Raw genomic sequence first — 17,364 nt, 5'->3', positions numbered from 1 at the left:
AGCTATAAGCAAGGACAACATTGTTTGTATCCATATGCCCACACGTTTTTGGTTCCATATCATCACTTGTCAATCTAGCTAGTTCCTACATTTTTCTACCAAGTAGAAAATTCCAGTATCTCAGAATCTGAAGTTGGGATCACAACGTTAATTCTTATCAAGAACTTGTTTGTAGTTTTGTTACGATTAGACAGATAGAACATGCACTAATACCTCACCACCAACGTGGTTACGTGGGTGGTAGGAACCATCTTGTTCTTGCTTGCTAGCTTCTTCAATTATATTCACAAGCCACAAAGTATCATACCAATTATATGATGCATGGCATGTGCAATGCTTAATGCCTTTTTCCCAAAGTGCTATGTCGGAATGGGTTTTTGACTCCATCAAACTTACAAAAACTGACTAGCTATATAGCTCTATCCACTGAGTTTGCCTCAGCATTTACCGACCATATGTAGAGGCTTTGCTAAGCTTCTCATGCAGAGTTTAATTATTAGTGTATATATACTTTGCTTTATGAAAAATAATTAGATTTAATTATATTGTTATTATGGTGAATTGGATTGTGAGGGGAGACATAATTAAAGGATCTTTACTTACAGAGATCGATCAACTCATCAAAGTGTCTTCCACTACCCCGTACACATCAGATTGTGATAAAACAAACCAACAAACTTGATTTATTAGCTTAAAAGCATTGTCCAGTTGAGTTACTTTAATTTAGAAGCCCCGGTTTCAGAGCCAACTGCCCAATTAACGACTCAGACATGAATAAAAAATAAACCCAGGTAGCTCAAAGCACAGTGAAAGTATCATGTCTCCTATCCTTAGTACGAACTTCAGTGATCGAATTATTGAAGGCTCCAGGCTCTGAAGCTCAGCTTTTATTTGATTATTATAGGATTAGGAAGTGCTGCAGAATTCAAGAGCCAAAATGGAATCAATTTTATATATGGGAACTGACTCAACCTTTTGCTTAAAAGATCGATGGTTAGCCGTTTGTACAGTATAACCCAGAAAAAGAAACAAAGTATACCCAGTAAAAGATGTATTCTTTAATTCTCTGGCTTTTCATTTAAGGCATGACTATGAAGTTTGCGGCATTCGCATTTTAGCAGTAGTTCCCCACAGCATGGACCAAGTTCATCTTTATATCTTTGTTGGTTTCTAGAAAATAGAATTACCTGTAGCACTCGCATTGGTTTATCTGATAGACAAGTTCATATAGACCCCTAACAAATTTAGACAACTACATATTATGTATATAAACCCGAATATTCCTGCACATTCAACCTCTTCTTGTTCCAGAAGACGGTACGTTGAATCTGAGTTACTCGATCGGGACTGATACAACATATACATCATTTGTGGTCCTTCTCTATCAAACCATTGATCATATATATCCAACACGAGTTGATAATTATCCACGATATCTAATTAATTATAAGCAGCGGATGAACAATTTGATCTAAATTAGGGGGAATACTATTATAGAAAATACATGGTATTACTAATAAGTGATCGAAAGCATCGAAGCCGCCCACGTTTTGTCCCTAGGAAACTCTCGCTATTGGTCTATTGCATGCATGCATGCCTGACGTGCCCTGCATCACTAATTAGTTAATTTATGATGCAGCTAGCCTAGAGGTTAATTTATTTAGTTCATTAATAAACTAAATAGTAAATATTAGACAATACATGTCAATTAGAGATGGATATGACAATAGAAAATACATGATATTACCTAATTATTGTCTAGCCTAATTACCTGTCAATTTTCTTGTGCAGCAACAGGGTACCTTTTCGTATGAAATAAGGTGATTCTGGTAGGATTGATGCCCAAACTAGTTGACTCTATTAGAGCCACACATTGTGTTTAGTTTCCAACAATAAATTAGGAGAAGAGGGTAGAAGAGTAATTAAAGATGCAAGAGCTAGCTACCATTCTTGAGAGGATTTATTCAATATCAGAAGGATCCAAGAAAGTAGGAATGGAAATATATGGAATTGATGTGTGCAGTCGAGGCCAATTTACAAGTCAAGGTGACAAAGAAGATGCGAGCTTCCGAGCTCGATTCTGTGGTCAGAAAGGAGAAGGTTTTCCTTTTTCTTTTTCATGCTTCGATTTCGTTTTTGTGTTTGTTTCTACTTGTGAGAATGCAAGGAAAAGTAGAACAAAGGCAAATTTAAACGTGACCTGGAGAGAGAGAGAGAGAGAGAGAGAGAAGCTTTGATTCAATGATCGAACATGTCAATCCATAGGATCGGAGTACCTCGACGGATAAGGGATGATTGAATACAAATGAAAAGTGATGTATCAGATATCGTTAATTAGGCTGGGAAATGAAGTTAGCTAGCATGAGTTTTATAAGTTTTGTGGTAAATGGCCTGGTAAAATGAGGAAACAAAGGTACCTGTAATTGGCATTATTATTACTATAGCAATTGAAAATTGAGTACCGTTGTTTAAGATGCTTATATGACGTGCTCTGATCTATAAATTTTTCATGATTCAATCCGAAAAAAAAAATTGTTAATTAAGAAGCCACAATCAAACGACCTAAACATAAGCAGCATTAATTCATACAATTACAAAGTTACAGTTCGGCTTAAGTATTACTAATTTATTGTTACGTTATGTCTTGTTATAGATAAATGATTCAATCTACATGCTACTAATAATTGGCGTAACTCTTTTTAAAAAATAATAATAATTGGCGTAACAAGTGGTTTTGAATATTTGCTATGCAATTTAATTTCATGATTGCTGGCTACAAATTTGTCATTCTTCATCGATCTTCTTCCTTTTGCTTGCTTAAGATTTATGGAGTTTGTTAATTAGAGAAAGGGAAAAAGTCCTGCCTAAGAGTGCCACAAACGTGAGTATTGTGCCCTGTCCGGTGGCACACCTTCGTGGTATCGTTGTCGGACGGGAAAGAAGAAGGGATCTAGTGTCCTGCATGAAGAGGTCCGGCCAAAGTCGATATTGAAAATAAGAAAATGAAAGAATAAAGACAATATAATACATTAAGATAAACTTGTTCTAATCTAGACAATTGTTGTCTTAAAAAGACACATATGAAATAGATAAGCTCATTTAGATTAGGAAAGTTTACATTTCTCAACAGGGAACTTGCTTGATCAAGTAAGTTTATAGAATATGAAAGTTCAATTAGGAAAGTTACGAAATTAAAGTTTTAGTTCAAGTAGGACTTTCTTAATTGGTACGTTTCCTAATCCAAAAAGGGACTCCTAATGCAAGTAGGATTCTCAACTTATTACAAATGTTACAGAAACATCGAATAATGAAAACTCCTAATCCAACTAGGTTTTCTTGTTCCACATGCTACAGTGTCGGGATGATTTTGCCCTTGCTCCTCAATTTGAAAATCACAAATGTGCCATTTCATCCAAGGGCAAAATTGCCAATCTGCCAATTTACATTGGAAATTGTAGAAAAAGATGCACCAGTGGGCGCCGCTTGAAGCTTGGTTGGGTATATAAGACACATACTTCTCAGCCATCTCTACTAAGAGAAACTAAATTATTATTTTGTAAATGCTTTTATATATAAGTACTTCTCATAAATTTTGGTTGAATTTTAATTCAATACCCGATATTTTAGTCCTTACTTTCCTCGTAATTAGACTTGAGCTGCCACCTGCCAATCTACTCTCGGTAGCAGAGTTCCTCACAGTTAGGTATTTTATATAGTATTTAACATAATTTTGGCATATTTGCATAAATAAAAAATTAATACAGTTTTATGGTGGTATAATTATGCTACATTTGATAACAATTTCCGAGAAGGAATATCTGGAAGACAACAAAGCTATAGAAGAAGATTATGATAAAAAAAGGTGGTACTATTAAAACACCCATTTTTACTATTAACACACATTTCCTATATGATTTTTAAAAAAGATGATGTCATGTAATACCATTTCATGTGGAAGAGATGTGTTAGTAACTCACCCTAAAAAAATGGGTGACAAATGTATTTGTTGCCTTTTTCTTTTACAGATTTAGGCAAGAATATGTTGTTGCAATTAGTAGCTAATTTGGAGAACAATGAGCTCTTACATACAAGTAAAATGTAATATGAATATCCTTTCAAAAAAAAGTATTATGACAGCAATATATGCAATTTGACGTTGTTTAAGATATATATGTATTATTACGATTTATGTTTAACGCAATCTCACTTAAACCAACAAAAACGCACTCCAGCACGAGCGCGAGTGCAGGCACGGAGGCTAGTATAATTAAAACTAGGGTAAGTTTTTTTAGTTGTTTTTTGGAACATGAAAATTGAAAGGGATTGAATTCTTATAGATTGTAACGACCCTAAAATTTCAAGCTTAAAAACTCAAAATTCTAAAGTCGTTAAATACAAAATAATCTCAAATAAATCGAAATCATTAAAGTGTAACAGCGGATCAATTCCGAGTTCTCAATACAACTCAGACAACCAATTATTACAACCCAAATTATAATCCATACATAAAATGGAAATGTAATAATCCTCACAAATCACTCACAAATCTCACAAATGAAATTACACAACTTCTCACACACAAATCCACGCTAAAATCTCACCACAAGTAGGATACGAATGACTTCGAGCCTCTGTAGTCGTCACTCAACCTCCACTAATCAGCACCTGCGGAATTATCCCCTACACCATCGAATTGGTGCACCGGGATTGTAAACACAAACCCGGTAAGCTTATAGCTCGTATGAGTAAAATCAAATATAATTCGCATATCAAAATATACGAAAGATCACAAAACAACAAATATAAATGCCCTCATGAGTCAATGGTCAGCCCATCTGGTTGACCCAAAGAAATATGAAATAAAACGCTCATGAGGAAATTAAGTAACCCTTCTGGTTACCCAATGCATTTATAATACAGGTACCAAGAACGCTGGTACACATCTGTTACCCCTCTCGTAATACACCGTTGATATTGGATAGCCACCCGCTACCCAACATCCAAAATAAACTGAGTACCCATGAGCAGATAACCACCCGTTACCTCACATGCAGTACTAAGGCAGACAGACTAGAGCTCTAACTGTATCGTAACTTTCGCCCGGCCAAATGCTAGGTTTCGACTTGCCAAACACGTACAATAATCTCACATCATATTGTACCAAAAATCAGGTCCGAAGACAATTCACATTTTAACAATCTCAATGTTAAAAATCACGTACAATAATCTCACATCATATTGTACAATTCAAATCACATGCTCAATATAATCACAATAAAATCATAACAGTATATTATATAGCAAACTATATATATTCGTACATATTTACCATTTATACAATATATATATAGTCCACTATATCTTATACATGTCATATTTCACCACACATGCTCAATTCACAAACTTCCGTCATCGAAATGACTGTTTTTAATGAATTAATAACAGTACGTAATTTAATGAACTATATATATATATATATATACATATGTACTTATTACCATTATACTGTATATATGTAGTCCACTAAATTATATACATGTTGTAATTCATTTGATAAACACACTTGCAAAAATGTTGAATCACCACGAGGATAGATTCGTAATTCAGTGAGATTTTACTCACCTTATCGACTCGAGCGTAATTCCACAATTCCCGATGATAATTCTTTTCCTCGATTTAACGATCACCTTGAAAAGATAAGAAAAGAATTTAAAATCGATTCGTAAACCTTTAAATGTCGAAACAGTAATAATCGGATACTGTTCAGCAATTTTCGGTTTTACGAAGTTACTGTTCAGGGTTACTGTTCACTGTTACTATTCATGGTTACCGTACAAATATACCATTAATACGTATTTTTGTACGTATAAGTATTATATACGTATTTCTGTACGTATAAATACTAGATATATATTTCTGTACATATAAATATTATATACGTATTTCTGTACGTATAGATATTAATACGTATTTTTGTACGTATAAATATTATACGTATTTTTGTACGTATAAATATTAGTACGTATTTTTATTCGTATACGTACTATTTAAATGTAAATACAATCTCAGTAAATAAAATTTACTAAATTACCCTTTTACAAATTACTTTTTACATTTACTGAAAGTAATTTATATTTACATTTACCGAAGGTAAAATTTAATTACATTTACTGTAGTAAATAAAATTTACATTTACATTTAAGTAAATTACCAAAATACCCTTCTGCCAAAACTGCTCACACCGCCTCACACAGCGGCCGGCCGCGCGTGGGGCCCACGCGCCGACGCCAACCAAGGCGCGTGTGATGCCACCGCCGCCCCATTTCTCTCCTTTTCTTCTTCCTCCTCCTCCCCGCGGCCTCACGCCGCCTCATACTCCCTCCTACCAACCTCACGCGCCGCCTAAAGCGGCGGTAACCTCCCCTTCCATCTCTCCCTCCGATCTCCACCAACAACCTCCCAAATCACCCAAAAACATCACACAACAAACACACAATCCATCCTAGCACGTATCTCACCTCGATTCAATGATGGAAAGCTCGTTTGGAGCTCGATGGTGGCGATGAAGATCGGTGCCGAAACTTGCAGAAGCTTGGCAACGTCGGGCGTCCTCACGGCGGCGAGTCTCGAGCTGGCGAGCTGAAGGGTGGCAGTCGTGGTCCTCGCGATGTGGTTGGGCCGAGCGGTGCACGTCACGGCGGCCCTGTGTGGTAGATCGCCGGGCGATTCTCCGAGGTGAGGGTGGGAGTGTTTCGGGGAGAGAGAGAAAATGAAAGAGTGAGAGAGAGAGAGAGAGAGTTAGGGTCGTGAGGGAGAGGGAGATGGGAGATGGGAGAGAGCTCGGGGTCGAGAGGGAGGGAAGGTTTCGGGGAGAGAGAGAGAACCGAGGGGGAGAGAGGGGTGAGCGGCGGAAATGAAGAGAGAGAGAAGGGTTTCCTGAAATGGAAACCCTAAACTCTAAAACATCCTATTTATATTAGTTTCCAAATCGGAAACTAACTTCCGACGTTAATAACTTTTACCTCCGACGTCCGATTCTAACGTGTCACATACTCGCGAACTCGTATCGACGAGTTCTACGACTTCTGTGAAGGAAGTTTTCGCAACCGATCGACGGAATAAAAGTCGATATATACGTTGCGTAAACGTAACGTTTTTCAAATTAAACGTTCCGAGAACGTATCCGTCGCTCGTTTTATAACATCGCAACCAATCACATTCATTCATATTAAAATTCCAAATTTTATAGAATTCAGATCAAACTTAAAATTGTTTGAAATTTAGGGTTATTACATAGATTCTAAACCTAACTCATTTCTTGCACAGGAGATCACTATAGTGTTTTGCATGGGCAGATTCATTCATGGGCAAGCTAACTGCCTAGGCTGGGTTCTTGACTCTAGGCTTGGAGTGTAAATTTTTTCCTAAGAAAGGCCATGTAAAAAGAGCAAAATCTGGTGAAGGTTAGAGGAAGAATACGATTTACAGAGGTAGTATGTTATTTTTTTTTCCAATCTGCAACCCAAAACGACGTCGTTTCTTGTATAAAAGATGCAAGTTGTCCGCACGACTGGTCAACTCCTCAAATCAAATATCAATCAAGTCTGATAGGCCAATAGTCTAACAAGGTTTCTATACGCCTTGATCTTTCAGAGACCCAAACCCCAAAACCAAGTTGAAAAGGGTTCACCCATAGTTGAATAAGGTTCTCCCATCTCCCCCAAATAGGATGTAAAAATAATTTTTGTTGTTCTTGATTCAATAAACTTATTCATATGAAATGTAAATTAGTTTGCCTGAGATGTTGTGTCATTTTGATAACTTTGATTGAATTTATTGAATTATTTTTATAATTTAGACATGTAAACAATAAATTCTAAAATGTTATTATATCCATGGAAAATACTTATATCCATTCCAGTATGGACGTATGCGTCCAAACTCCTCTTATTTTTATACATATGGTAGTGTGAATAAAAAATCTTAACCGTTTAAAAGTTTTGTTAATCAATAAAAATCACTTCTGTAAAAAATCAATGTAAACAAATATTGTTTGCTTAGCCGATTGTATCAAATAAACAGACGGTTGATTATGAGACTACTAACTTTTACAAGTATTGTTCATTTGTTTGATGTAAACAACTTACCAAACGATTTTTGTTTCAATTTATATTTTACACATAGATGATATTTATTAAACCATTAAACTTTTGAACGGTTAACATTATAAAATCACACTACTAAAAGTATTAAAATAAGATAGGGTATGGACGTGTGCATCCATACCAGTATGGACACAAGTAATTTCGGTACTGTAATTTTTTCAATAAGTTAGATCATATTTTCAAGTGACAAGAAAATTTTTCTTTGCCTTGGCTGACCAATTTTTCTGGATCCGCCACTGGTGTTTTGAAAGGCATCATTTTGTTTTTACCCCCAAGAACAGGACCACTTTTATAATTGTTTGTGTTCTCACGGAAACTTAATGGGCTCATCTGTTGTGCAGCAATGTATGACATATACACAATTGTGTGTGGTGATAGAGGGTGTCATAACATGCACTTGGAGTGAGGGTAATGTGCGGAGGAAAATGCTACTGCAGCACTAGCACTGGATAGGATTTTCCCAACTTAATTATATATCTGCAACTTGATAGTACTCCACAGTACGTGGCAGCCTAAATCCCCTATAAATATCCCATACATCAAACTCTACTCTCCATTAAATAACGGAGCCAACGTTTGAGAGAAAGAGAGAGAGAGAGAGAGAGAGAAGCCAGCCAAGAGAAATGGAGAACTTCCCAGTCATCAACATGGAGAAACTCAACGGTGAGGAGAGGAAAGCAACAATGGAAATCATCAGAGATGCCTGTGAGAACTGGGGTTTCTTTGAGGTAACTATTCTTGTCTTGATCCATATGCTTAGCTTAATACTTTCTAATTTCACACAATGATCTTCTCAAATGTTGCAGCTGGTGAATCATGGTGTACCCATTGAGCTTCTGGACAAGGTGGAGAAGATGACCAAAGACCACTACAAGAATTGTTTGGAGCAACGATTTAAGGACCTGGTGGCCAGCAAAGGCCTTGAGGCAGTTAGCACTGAGGTTAATGACATGGACTGGGAGAGCACCTTCCACCTCAAGCATCTTCCTCACTCAAACATCTCAGAAGTTCCAGATCTCGAAGATGAGTACAGGAAGGTGATGAAGGAGTTTGCTCTTAAACTGGAGAAGCTAGCAGAGGAGCTCTTGGACTTGTTCTGTGAGAATCTTGGACTGGAAAAGGGTTACCTTAAGAAGGCCTTCTATGGCGCACAGGGTAGTCCTACCTTTGGCACCAAGGTCAGCAACTACCCTCCGTGCCCCAAACCAGACCTCATCAAGGGTCTCCGATCCCACACCGACGCCGGAGGCGTTATCCTTCTCTTTCAGGATGACAAGGTCAGTGGCCTTCAGCTCCTCAAGGATGGGGAATGGGTTGATGTGCCCCCAATGCGCCACTCCATTGTTATTAACCTTGGTGACCAACTTGAGGTACTAATACTCACTCTATCAACTCGATATGCACTCTTCTCTAACCATACAGTCTTGCATGTTATAATATCAAATTATAATTAGTTGGTATAGAAAAATTCTATGATAAAAATTGTTGTTTAATTTAACATGTTACCTCGTCAAATTCAAAATATCAACGAAATTAATTAGTTTATTTTTAAGGCGTCGTAGCAGAATGTGTTACAATATGGCGAATAGCAATATGTTACATGTTTGACACAATATATTTGATCGGAACAGTCACTAATCTATACGCACATTGTTGCATATAGGTGATTACTAATGGGAAGTACAAGAGTGTGGAGCACAGGGTGATTGCTCAAACAGACGGCACAAGAATGTCAATAGCTTCATTCTACAACCCTGGAAGTGATGCAGTTATCTACCCAGCACCATCTCTAGTGGAGAAAGAAGCAGAGGAGAAGAATCAAGTGTACCCGAAATTCGTGTTCGATGACTACATGAAGCTCTATGCAGCCGTCAAGTTCGAGGCCAAAGAACCCAGATTTGAAGCCATGAAAACAGTTGAAGCCAATCCCAGTTTGGCTCCAATTGCCACAGCTTAAGAGCAAAACTTAATCTCTCTATAGCTATAATTTAATGGGTGTGTGAATGTGTCGGCAAAGTGTTTGCTTGAAGTAGATTTCAGGCTGTACTACTATATCGTGTGACTTCTTCAGTTTGTGGAATTTTAGAGTGATTTACCAAGGTTTTTATAGTAATATATGGTATGACATGAGAAATTTGCTGTATAAAATAATGTGTTGCAGATCTCTAAGCAATGGTCATAACTCATAACCCAACTATGTTTAACTAGATTCTGTTAGTTATATATGAGATCGGTTATATACAGGGTTTCTTGGCCAAGGAGGTCCGTAAAAATGGTTTTGGTGCGGATTTTATTTTTGCACCACTTTTTAATCGAATTTCCTCATCACCACCGTCTAGTATTTAAATAATATTATGTAGATCATCTCTGTAAAATTTCATCCAATTTGGTGATCGTTAAGGCACTCAAAATTGTTTTTTCTGTCAAAACATGAACGGTTCATGTTTGACAGAATTCAGTCCGTCCATTTGTTTTTCGATTTTAAGGGCCTTAACGATCACCAAATTTGCTGAAATTTTACAGAGATGATCTATATAATAGTATCTAGATACTAGACGGTGGAAATTAGAAAATTTGATCGAAACATATAGTAAAAATGGAAATCTGAACCAAAACCATTGGTGCGAATCTATGCGGTTATATGTATTAACTCAAACTTGTCGAACTTATAAAAACAAACCCCTGTTATACGTTGTAACGTTGAAGCCATTCGGCAGCAGCCACATGCCGACATGATGAAGCTAAAATTTCTTCGAGGGTTCAATTCTATATCAATCAAAGGCACAAGAAGAGGAATATAAAATAAAAATAAAAAATGTGTTGCTTTCAGGGTGGGAAAAGAGGGGTTCAAGTTGACACTATAATGATACAAGGATGTGGCCAACCGAGATGAAAACAATGCCTTTTGACTTGATAATTACATTGACAATTTGAGTTATGATCTAGGAATAAATCTATTTTTATAGTTTATGGGACCTGGGGTGAAAGCTGCCCGGATAATGATATGCAGCGTGCAATCTGGAGTTCTTAACTATGGAAAATCATCGACACAAATGTAGAATTTGCAATCATCCACGCAATTGTACCACGTTTTTAAAACATGTTGAAACTTCTAAAATCATCCGAAGGTCGTTATCTCGTTGAAATGTATACATAATCACAATTTGAGTTGTTTCATTTACGAAAGAGTTTTTTTCACCAACAGTCCCTCAATTCTGGTGTACCTACCAATGTAATACCTCAACTCTTAATCGTACCAATGTGATACCCAGACTCTAGTATTGCTATCATTGAAGTACTTCCGTTAGTTTTTTTTAACTTTTCTGTTATCTTGGTGACGTGGCAGTTACGTGAGGCCCACAAAGAGGGTTAAAAGACAAAATTAACCTCATCTGAGAGGAGCAATGTTTTTCCCGCCCTTTACCTTGAGAAAGACACCCAACAATTCCAATTTTGGCGCCAATTTTCCCTCCCTACTCCTTAATTTGTGTCTCTTATCTAAACTAAAGAACTACCGCCAACCAGTCGACCACAATCTGATAAAACCTAGATCAATCTCATTTTCTATTTTTACCCTAGCACTTGTTAAACTAACAGAATAAATATAGAAATTTATATGGAACATCTCATTTCCACAATCTCATAAGAATAAAAACACATAACTTAACGAAATTCAAATACATGTTTAAGTACCATTAGTTGCCACCTTTTATGTTGATCTGCCATGATTTTTACTTGTAAGAACTAATGGTACATGTAGTTGAATTTCGTTAAGCCAGAGGGAATAATACCAGCAGATAAAGCATTGTACTAATGGTACTTAAAAGTTCTTACAAGCAAAAATCATGGCAGATCAACATAAAATGTGGCAACTAATGGTACTTAAACATGTATTTGAATTTCGTTAAGTTATGTGTTTTTATATTCTTATGAGATTGTGGAAATGAGATGTTCCATATAAATTTTTATATTTATTCTGTTAGTTTAACAAGTGCTAGGGTAAAAATAGAAAATGAGATTGATCTAGGTTTTATCAGATTGTGGTCGACTGGTTGGCGGTAGTTCTTTAGTTTAGATAAGAGACACAAATTAAGGAGTAGGGAGGGAAAATTGGCGCCAAAATTGGAATTGTTGGGTGTCTTTCTCAAGGTAAAGGGCGGGAAAAATATTGCTCCTCTCAGATGAGGTTAATTTTGTCTTTTAACCCTCTTTGTGGGCCTCACGTAACTGTCACGTCACCAAGATAACGGAAAAGTTAAAAAAAACTAACGGAAGTACTTCAATGATAGCAATACTAGAGTCTGGGTATCACATTGGTACGATTAAGAGTTGAGGTATCACATTGGTAGGTACACCAGAGTTGAGGGACTGTTGGTGAAAAAAACTCTTTACGAAATGAATGAGCAAGGTTCCTCTTTTTTTTTTCTTTAGACTAGGAAAGTAACCCCAAAAAACCCTTAAAAGCTTTCGATTCGTTGCATTGTCGCGGGTTGTTTCTTTCTCTCAAGTTATCTGACCAAATATGATAGCCAATTTTTATTCCCAGAACATGCTCTAATTCGAAATGGTAAATCCATAAGACTACAATATAAGAGTACCTTAAACGTCCACACAAAGGATTCATCTTGTGTGAGTGGACGATCTCAGAAGTCTACAAACAGCAAAGAACAGAAAAACGTAGGAAGATCAAACCACTTTTCTTTCTAATTTTTATTATTTGTTAGTCAGTAATTCAAGCAAAACTGTGATCTCAGTATCTAAGGAAGATCCTTCTAATATTTTTATTTTTTTAGATTAAAGTATCTAAGGTAGATCTGGGTGACAAACAAACACAAAAGAACATCTAAAAAAAGCTTAATTAGGTAGCCTTAAAGTAAAGTTAATTGAAGTTAAGGGCAGACATTCCCAATAGTTATTTGCTGATCTATGTCATTGCAGATAAACTTTACCAGCTTTGTAGAAACCAAAAACTTAGACAAGAAAAAGAAAATTAAACCTGACCACCTTCAACCTTATAAGATAACCAAGTTGACCTTCATCCACAAAATTAAAATGGATTAGTTAGACAGTACCACATCTACCATCATCATGATATTGATATAAAGATTAGGTCTTGCTAGTTTAAATGTGGACATGTTTGGGAATGTAGGTCTCCGTAAGCACTCCTGCCACTAGTGTTTTCATTGTCAAACACACCTTCAATCTTTCTTCAAGTAGTTCGCTTCTTGAACTTAAATTAATCATTGCCGACATGCCTTTTCTGATTCACAAACTACCCTATTTGATTCGTATTGTTTGCCTTCGAAGTATTAGACAAATCTGAATAAATCCCTAAGCAAAGAAAGCATTTGATAATACAAAAATTGTTCCAACACAAAGAATAAATACTGCATAGAACTACAAGCGGAAGTTTATCATTATTATTATAATTACAGTGAAACATGGTATACAAGCTGAACTCTCATAGAAAGGTTTGAATCCATATTGGTGAATATTGACATACTAATATGAACACTCAATTCAGCATCAGTACACTAGCCATAATAGTTAATTAAAAAGAGGATTCTCAGAAGAAATTTTTGGGCTAACCATCATGCACTCCCAAGTCCTGATTACCCAATCAGGAGTCATGGTTAGGCATTCTGCATTTCTAGATAACTGCACGCGGAGAAGAAGAGGGCTGCAATCTTGATTTGTAGTATCATATGAACAAAACTATCTGGGGATAGCCAATATTACATTTTAATTCGAGATAACTATAAATTTCAAGAACCATTCTGGACATATCTAGAACCACAATCACATTTGTTGCGATCGATCTTAGTAACAAACTGGAAAGAAAAGGACAGGAGAACTAAAGTTTGGAACAAAATGGAAAAGTGGAGAGGGTTGAATGAGAGATATAACGAAAAAGGGGTTGTAACACTCAAAAGCACACTAAAGTGCTATTATGTAGGATGATTTATTTATTTCATTAAAGAAAAAAGAATAATTCCAGACTCTGAAATGCGTACTAGGAACTCATCACTTTTCCTGTTTATTCTACAGTAGATCCTAGGACTCTTCTTCACCTAAAGAAAGAAGAAGCAAAAGTCATTCAATAATACTGGTTGACTTTACCTATTTGAACATGAAAATGGGATCGGTATATGTTTCAAACTAGAAACATCAAAAATCTCCATAAACCTCTGATCTGCAACTCTGGCTTTGGCTGCTGCAAACCGCTGGTACTCATCAAAAACAGATGATAGGCACCATCGCTGCAATTTTCTCAAGCATCCAACCAAACAACCAGTTCGATGCTGAAAATGAAATCAAAGTAAGCAATCATATACTTAAAATGTAATAGAGGACTTGAACTGACAAAATCTGTACAAAAGAAATCAACAGTGTTCTTACCTTCCCTCTTTTGCAATGAATTAAGATCGGGTGATTCTTTACATCTGTAAGCAGACAAGTAAATAAATGTAAGCAACTCACACGGCTGGAATTCTGATGATTTCAGTAAATAAAAAGCATGACATTGAAAATGTATGCATACCAAGGACAACTTTTAGTGCTTCACGGATTGTATCCTCTGGGATGTTTACAAAAGGCTCCTGAAATAAACAATTTTATATATCAGTCTGCCATATCTAATACCAGCTTTCACAATACATCATTGCAATCAAGTACAAATTTATCAACCAGGATTCATCAGCTCTATTAATAGTAATTTGCTTCCACACTGAGTAGACTGTTGTCCAACCACTATAGAGGTCATTAACATGATTAACTAATCCTCAGTTTAGGATAATGAAACTCCATCACTTGCAGAAAGAGATATAAATATCTGGCTTCCTTGAAAATGAAAATACATCTAGGCAATTATGAAAATCAATCAAGTATAGGTGCAAAATATCCTACTGAAAAGGTTTCTTTCAATTTGCTTGTAAGGACGGCCACTGCTCAGTGGCTATATCAGAGTCATTGTTTTTCATATAAAATTAGATTCTATGCAGATCACAACTTTACAAGTTCACTTGTACCATCTATCTCCCCCTTATTATATGTTAAATGGAAAAAATAAAAGAAGCTCCTTCATAAGTTAAATCAATTCATGTTGCTTAGATCAACATTTAAGGTACTCTTATAAACACTTGTAACCAAACAGAGAGACCTATAGTGTGGATAATGGGGAGCTTACTGTAGAGTATGATCATATAAATAAAGTTTAAATAGACTAGTTGTCATGATCCGTATGTGCTCAAAACCAGAGCATTTTGTTGAAAAATATACATCCTTCAAATCTAATAAAAGTTATTAAACACCATTCTGGTCCCCCAAAAATTTCTAAATCTCTACATTTAGCATTTAGATGAACAGTTTCTGATAATTAAGCAACTGAAATCTCACAAATGATTAAAAGTGCCAGCTAGAGGCAACATGATTGTAAAGGTAGTTAATGAAGAGTGTTTCAGAGAAATGATAATGCACCAAATTGGTAGACTCAAAATAACCGTAAAATCTATTTAGAAGAGGGTGCATAATGCATGCAGTATACCTAAAATTAAGAACATTTTAATCTTAAACAAATAAAATCAGAAAAAGTTTGTTAATCAGTCAAAATTAGTTTCTGCAAAGGTTGGTGTAATTGAATTCCGGAAAATATAGATACAGATACTCAATACGCACAGTGTTAAACATAACATATCCAAGAAATAGTGGCTCATTGCAATTGAACCACAGACAGAATACAACGGAATACAGAAGAACAAATAGGCCTTTAAACAATGAAACCAACAATTAAATGTGATCCATTTTGGAGTCACACAAGCACAACAGGAATATACACAAACATTACAGTACATGTCATGTGCGGATGTGCCAGAGATGAAAAGGGCCAGAGGACCCATCATCCTAACCAAATGAAAAATAAAATCCATATAAAAAAATTCAGTTTATTTAATTAGTTGAAATGAATGTCATTATTGAACTTAAATAACAGCAGGGAGAACCATAATAAATAAGCTATTAAAGTTCAACAACAAAAACTTCTTGATAGGGAGAACAGTTAGGCATGAAGGATATACATATCGTTTTATTCAACAATTCGGTACCACAAAAATTAGAGACATCGTGACCAAACTAACTAGCTGCTCTTCACCAGAAATACTTAGTGATCAATCCTTAATTTTCAGCCACTGCCTAATATGTTCCCCATATGTCCTCCAAACCATCTTATCTCTTTCTAAAAGATGATATGAAACAGTAGACTACCGCAAATCAAACATTTTTCGATTCAAATCATATCAGATTCCACTTAATACTAACTTACTAAAATTATTTGACCGGTAAAATAAAATAAGAAGAATCAAACTACCTTATAGCCTTCGATCCCAAACTGAAAAAGCTTAATCCCATTCGACTTGAGGAACTCCACGTTCGTCTCCGGATACGGCTCCGGACACAGACATCTACAATTCACACATACACAATCACAATTTCAACTTCAATTCAACCAAATCAGACTTCAAAATTTCAACTAGGTGAGCCGTACAGCATAAGCAAAGCGAAGAGAGAGAAGCCTGATTACATAATGGAGCGGAGGCCTAGGGTTTGGAGGAAGGAGAAGTTGTTGGAGTCGGGGAAGCCGGAGCGGAAAATGCCGTGATCGACCATGGCGAAGTTGAGCGGAGGCATGAAGAGATCATCGGCACACTCTTCTCCGCCGTCTGCGGCGGCGAAGGCGAGGTGGACGCCTCCGACGACTTCGATTGTGCGGCACATCTCTTCTCCGTCGGTTTCGTGGTTGAGCTCCAGTTTCATGTCAGCTTCTAGAGAGAGAGAGAGAGAGAGAGAGAGAGGAAGAGAGAGAAGGAAAGGGAGGGAAAGAGCGACGACAGAGGAAGAGAGGAGGAGGTGGAGGTGGTATTTATAGGTGAGAGTGTGTCGGGGATCGGTTCGAATATTCTCGCCCCTTTTTTCTTTTTTCTTTTCTTTTTTGGTGATGCCGTGAGGGACAGTTGGGAAAAGAGAGTCAGGTGGCGCAGTTTGTTTAAGAATTATGGAAATTTCAAATTATAATGGGAGAAAATTAATTATTTGTGATCTTTTCTTCAAATTTATAATAAATATAGACGCGTGGATCTAGGGTTGTGAGTTATAATCACATTATATGGTGTGAAAACTGAAAAGGGAGGTATCTAAAGAGAAAAAA

General features: G+C 36.4%; 2 protein-coding genes across 2 annotated transcripts; one reads left to right on the top strand and one right to left on the bottom strand.

Moving 5' to 3' along the window:
- Positions 1 to 8,666: 8,666 nt before the first annotated feature.
- On the top strand, positions 8,667 to 10,264 carry LOC126798871 (1-aminocyclopropane-1-carboxylate oxidase). The gene is made up of 3 exons (XM_050525947.1): positions 8,667 to 8,893; positions 8,972 to 9,535; positions 9,829 to 10,264. The coding sequence occupies exons 1-3, from the start codon at positions 8,789 to 8,791 to the stop codon at positions 10,120 to 10,122; spliced, it is 963 nt and encodes a 320-aa protein (XP_050381904.1). The 5' UTR covers positions 8,667 to 8,788; the 3' UTR covers positions 10,123 to 10,264.
- Positions 10,265 to 13,553: 3,289 nt separating this feature from the next.
- On the bottom strand, positions 13,554 to 17,038 carry LOC126797953 (tyrosine-protein phosphatase DSP1-like). Its single transcript, XM_050524731.1, has 5 exons — positions 16,741 to 17,038; positions 16,528 to 16,621; positions 14,707 to 14,764; positions 14,565 to 14,608; positions 13,554 to 14,467 (listed from the first exon to the last, which is right to left on the bottom strand). The coding sequence occupies exons 1-5, from the start codon at positions 16,971 to 16,973 to the stop codon at positions 14,282 to 14,284; spliced, it is 615 nt and encodes a 204-aa protein (XP_050380688.1). The 5' UTR covers positions 16,974 to 17,038; the 3' UTR covers positions 13,554 to 14,281.
- Between the last annotated feature and the right edge of the window lie 326 nt (positions 17,039 to 17,364).

This window comes from Argentina anserina, chromosome 6 (genome assembly GCF_933775445.1).
Source record: "Argentina anserina chromosome 6, drPotAnse1.1, whole genome shotgun sequence".
Lineage (NCBI taxonomy): Eukaryota > Viridiplantae > Streptophyta > Magnoliopsida > Rosales > Rosaceae > Argentina > Argentina anserina.
Note: the sequence above shows the minus strand (reverse complement) of the source record. Positions and strands in the feature narration are given on the sequence as shown.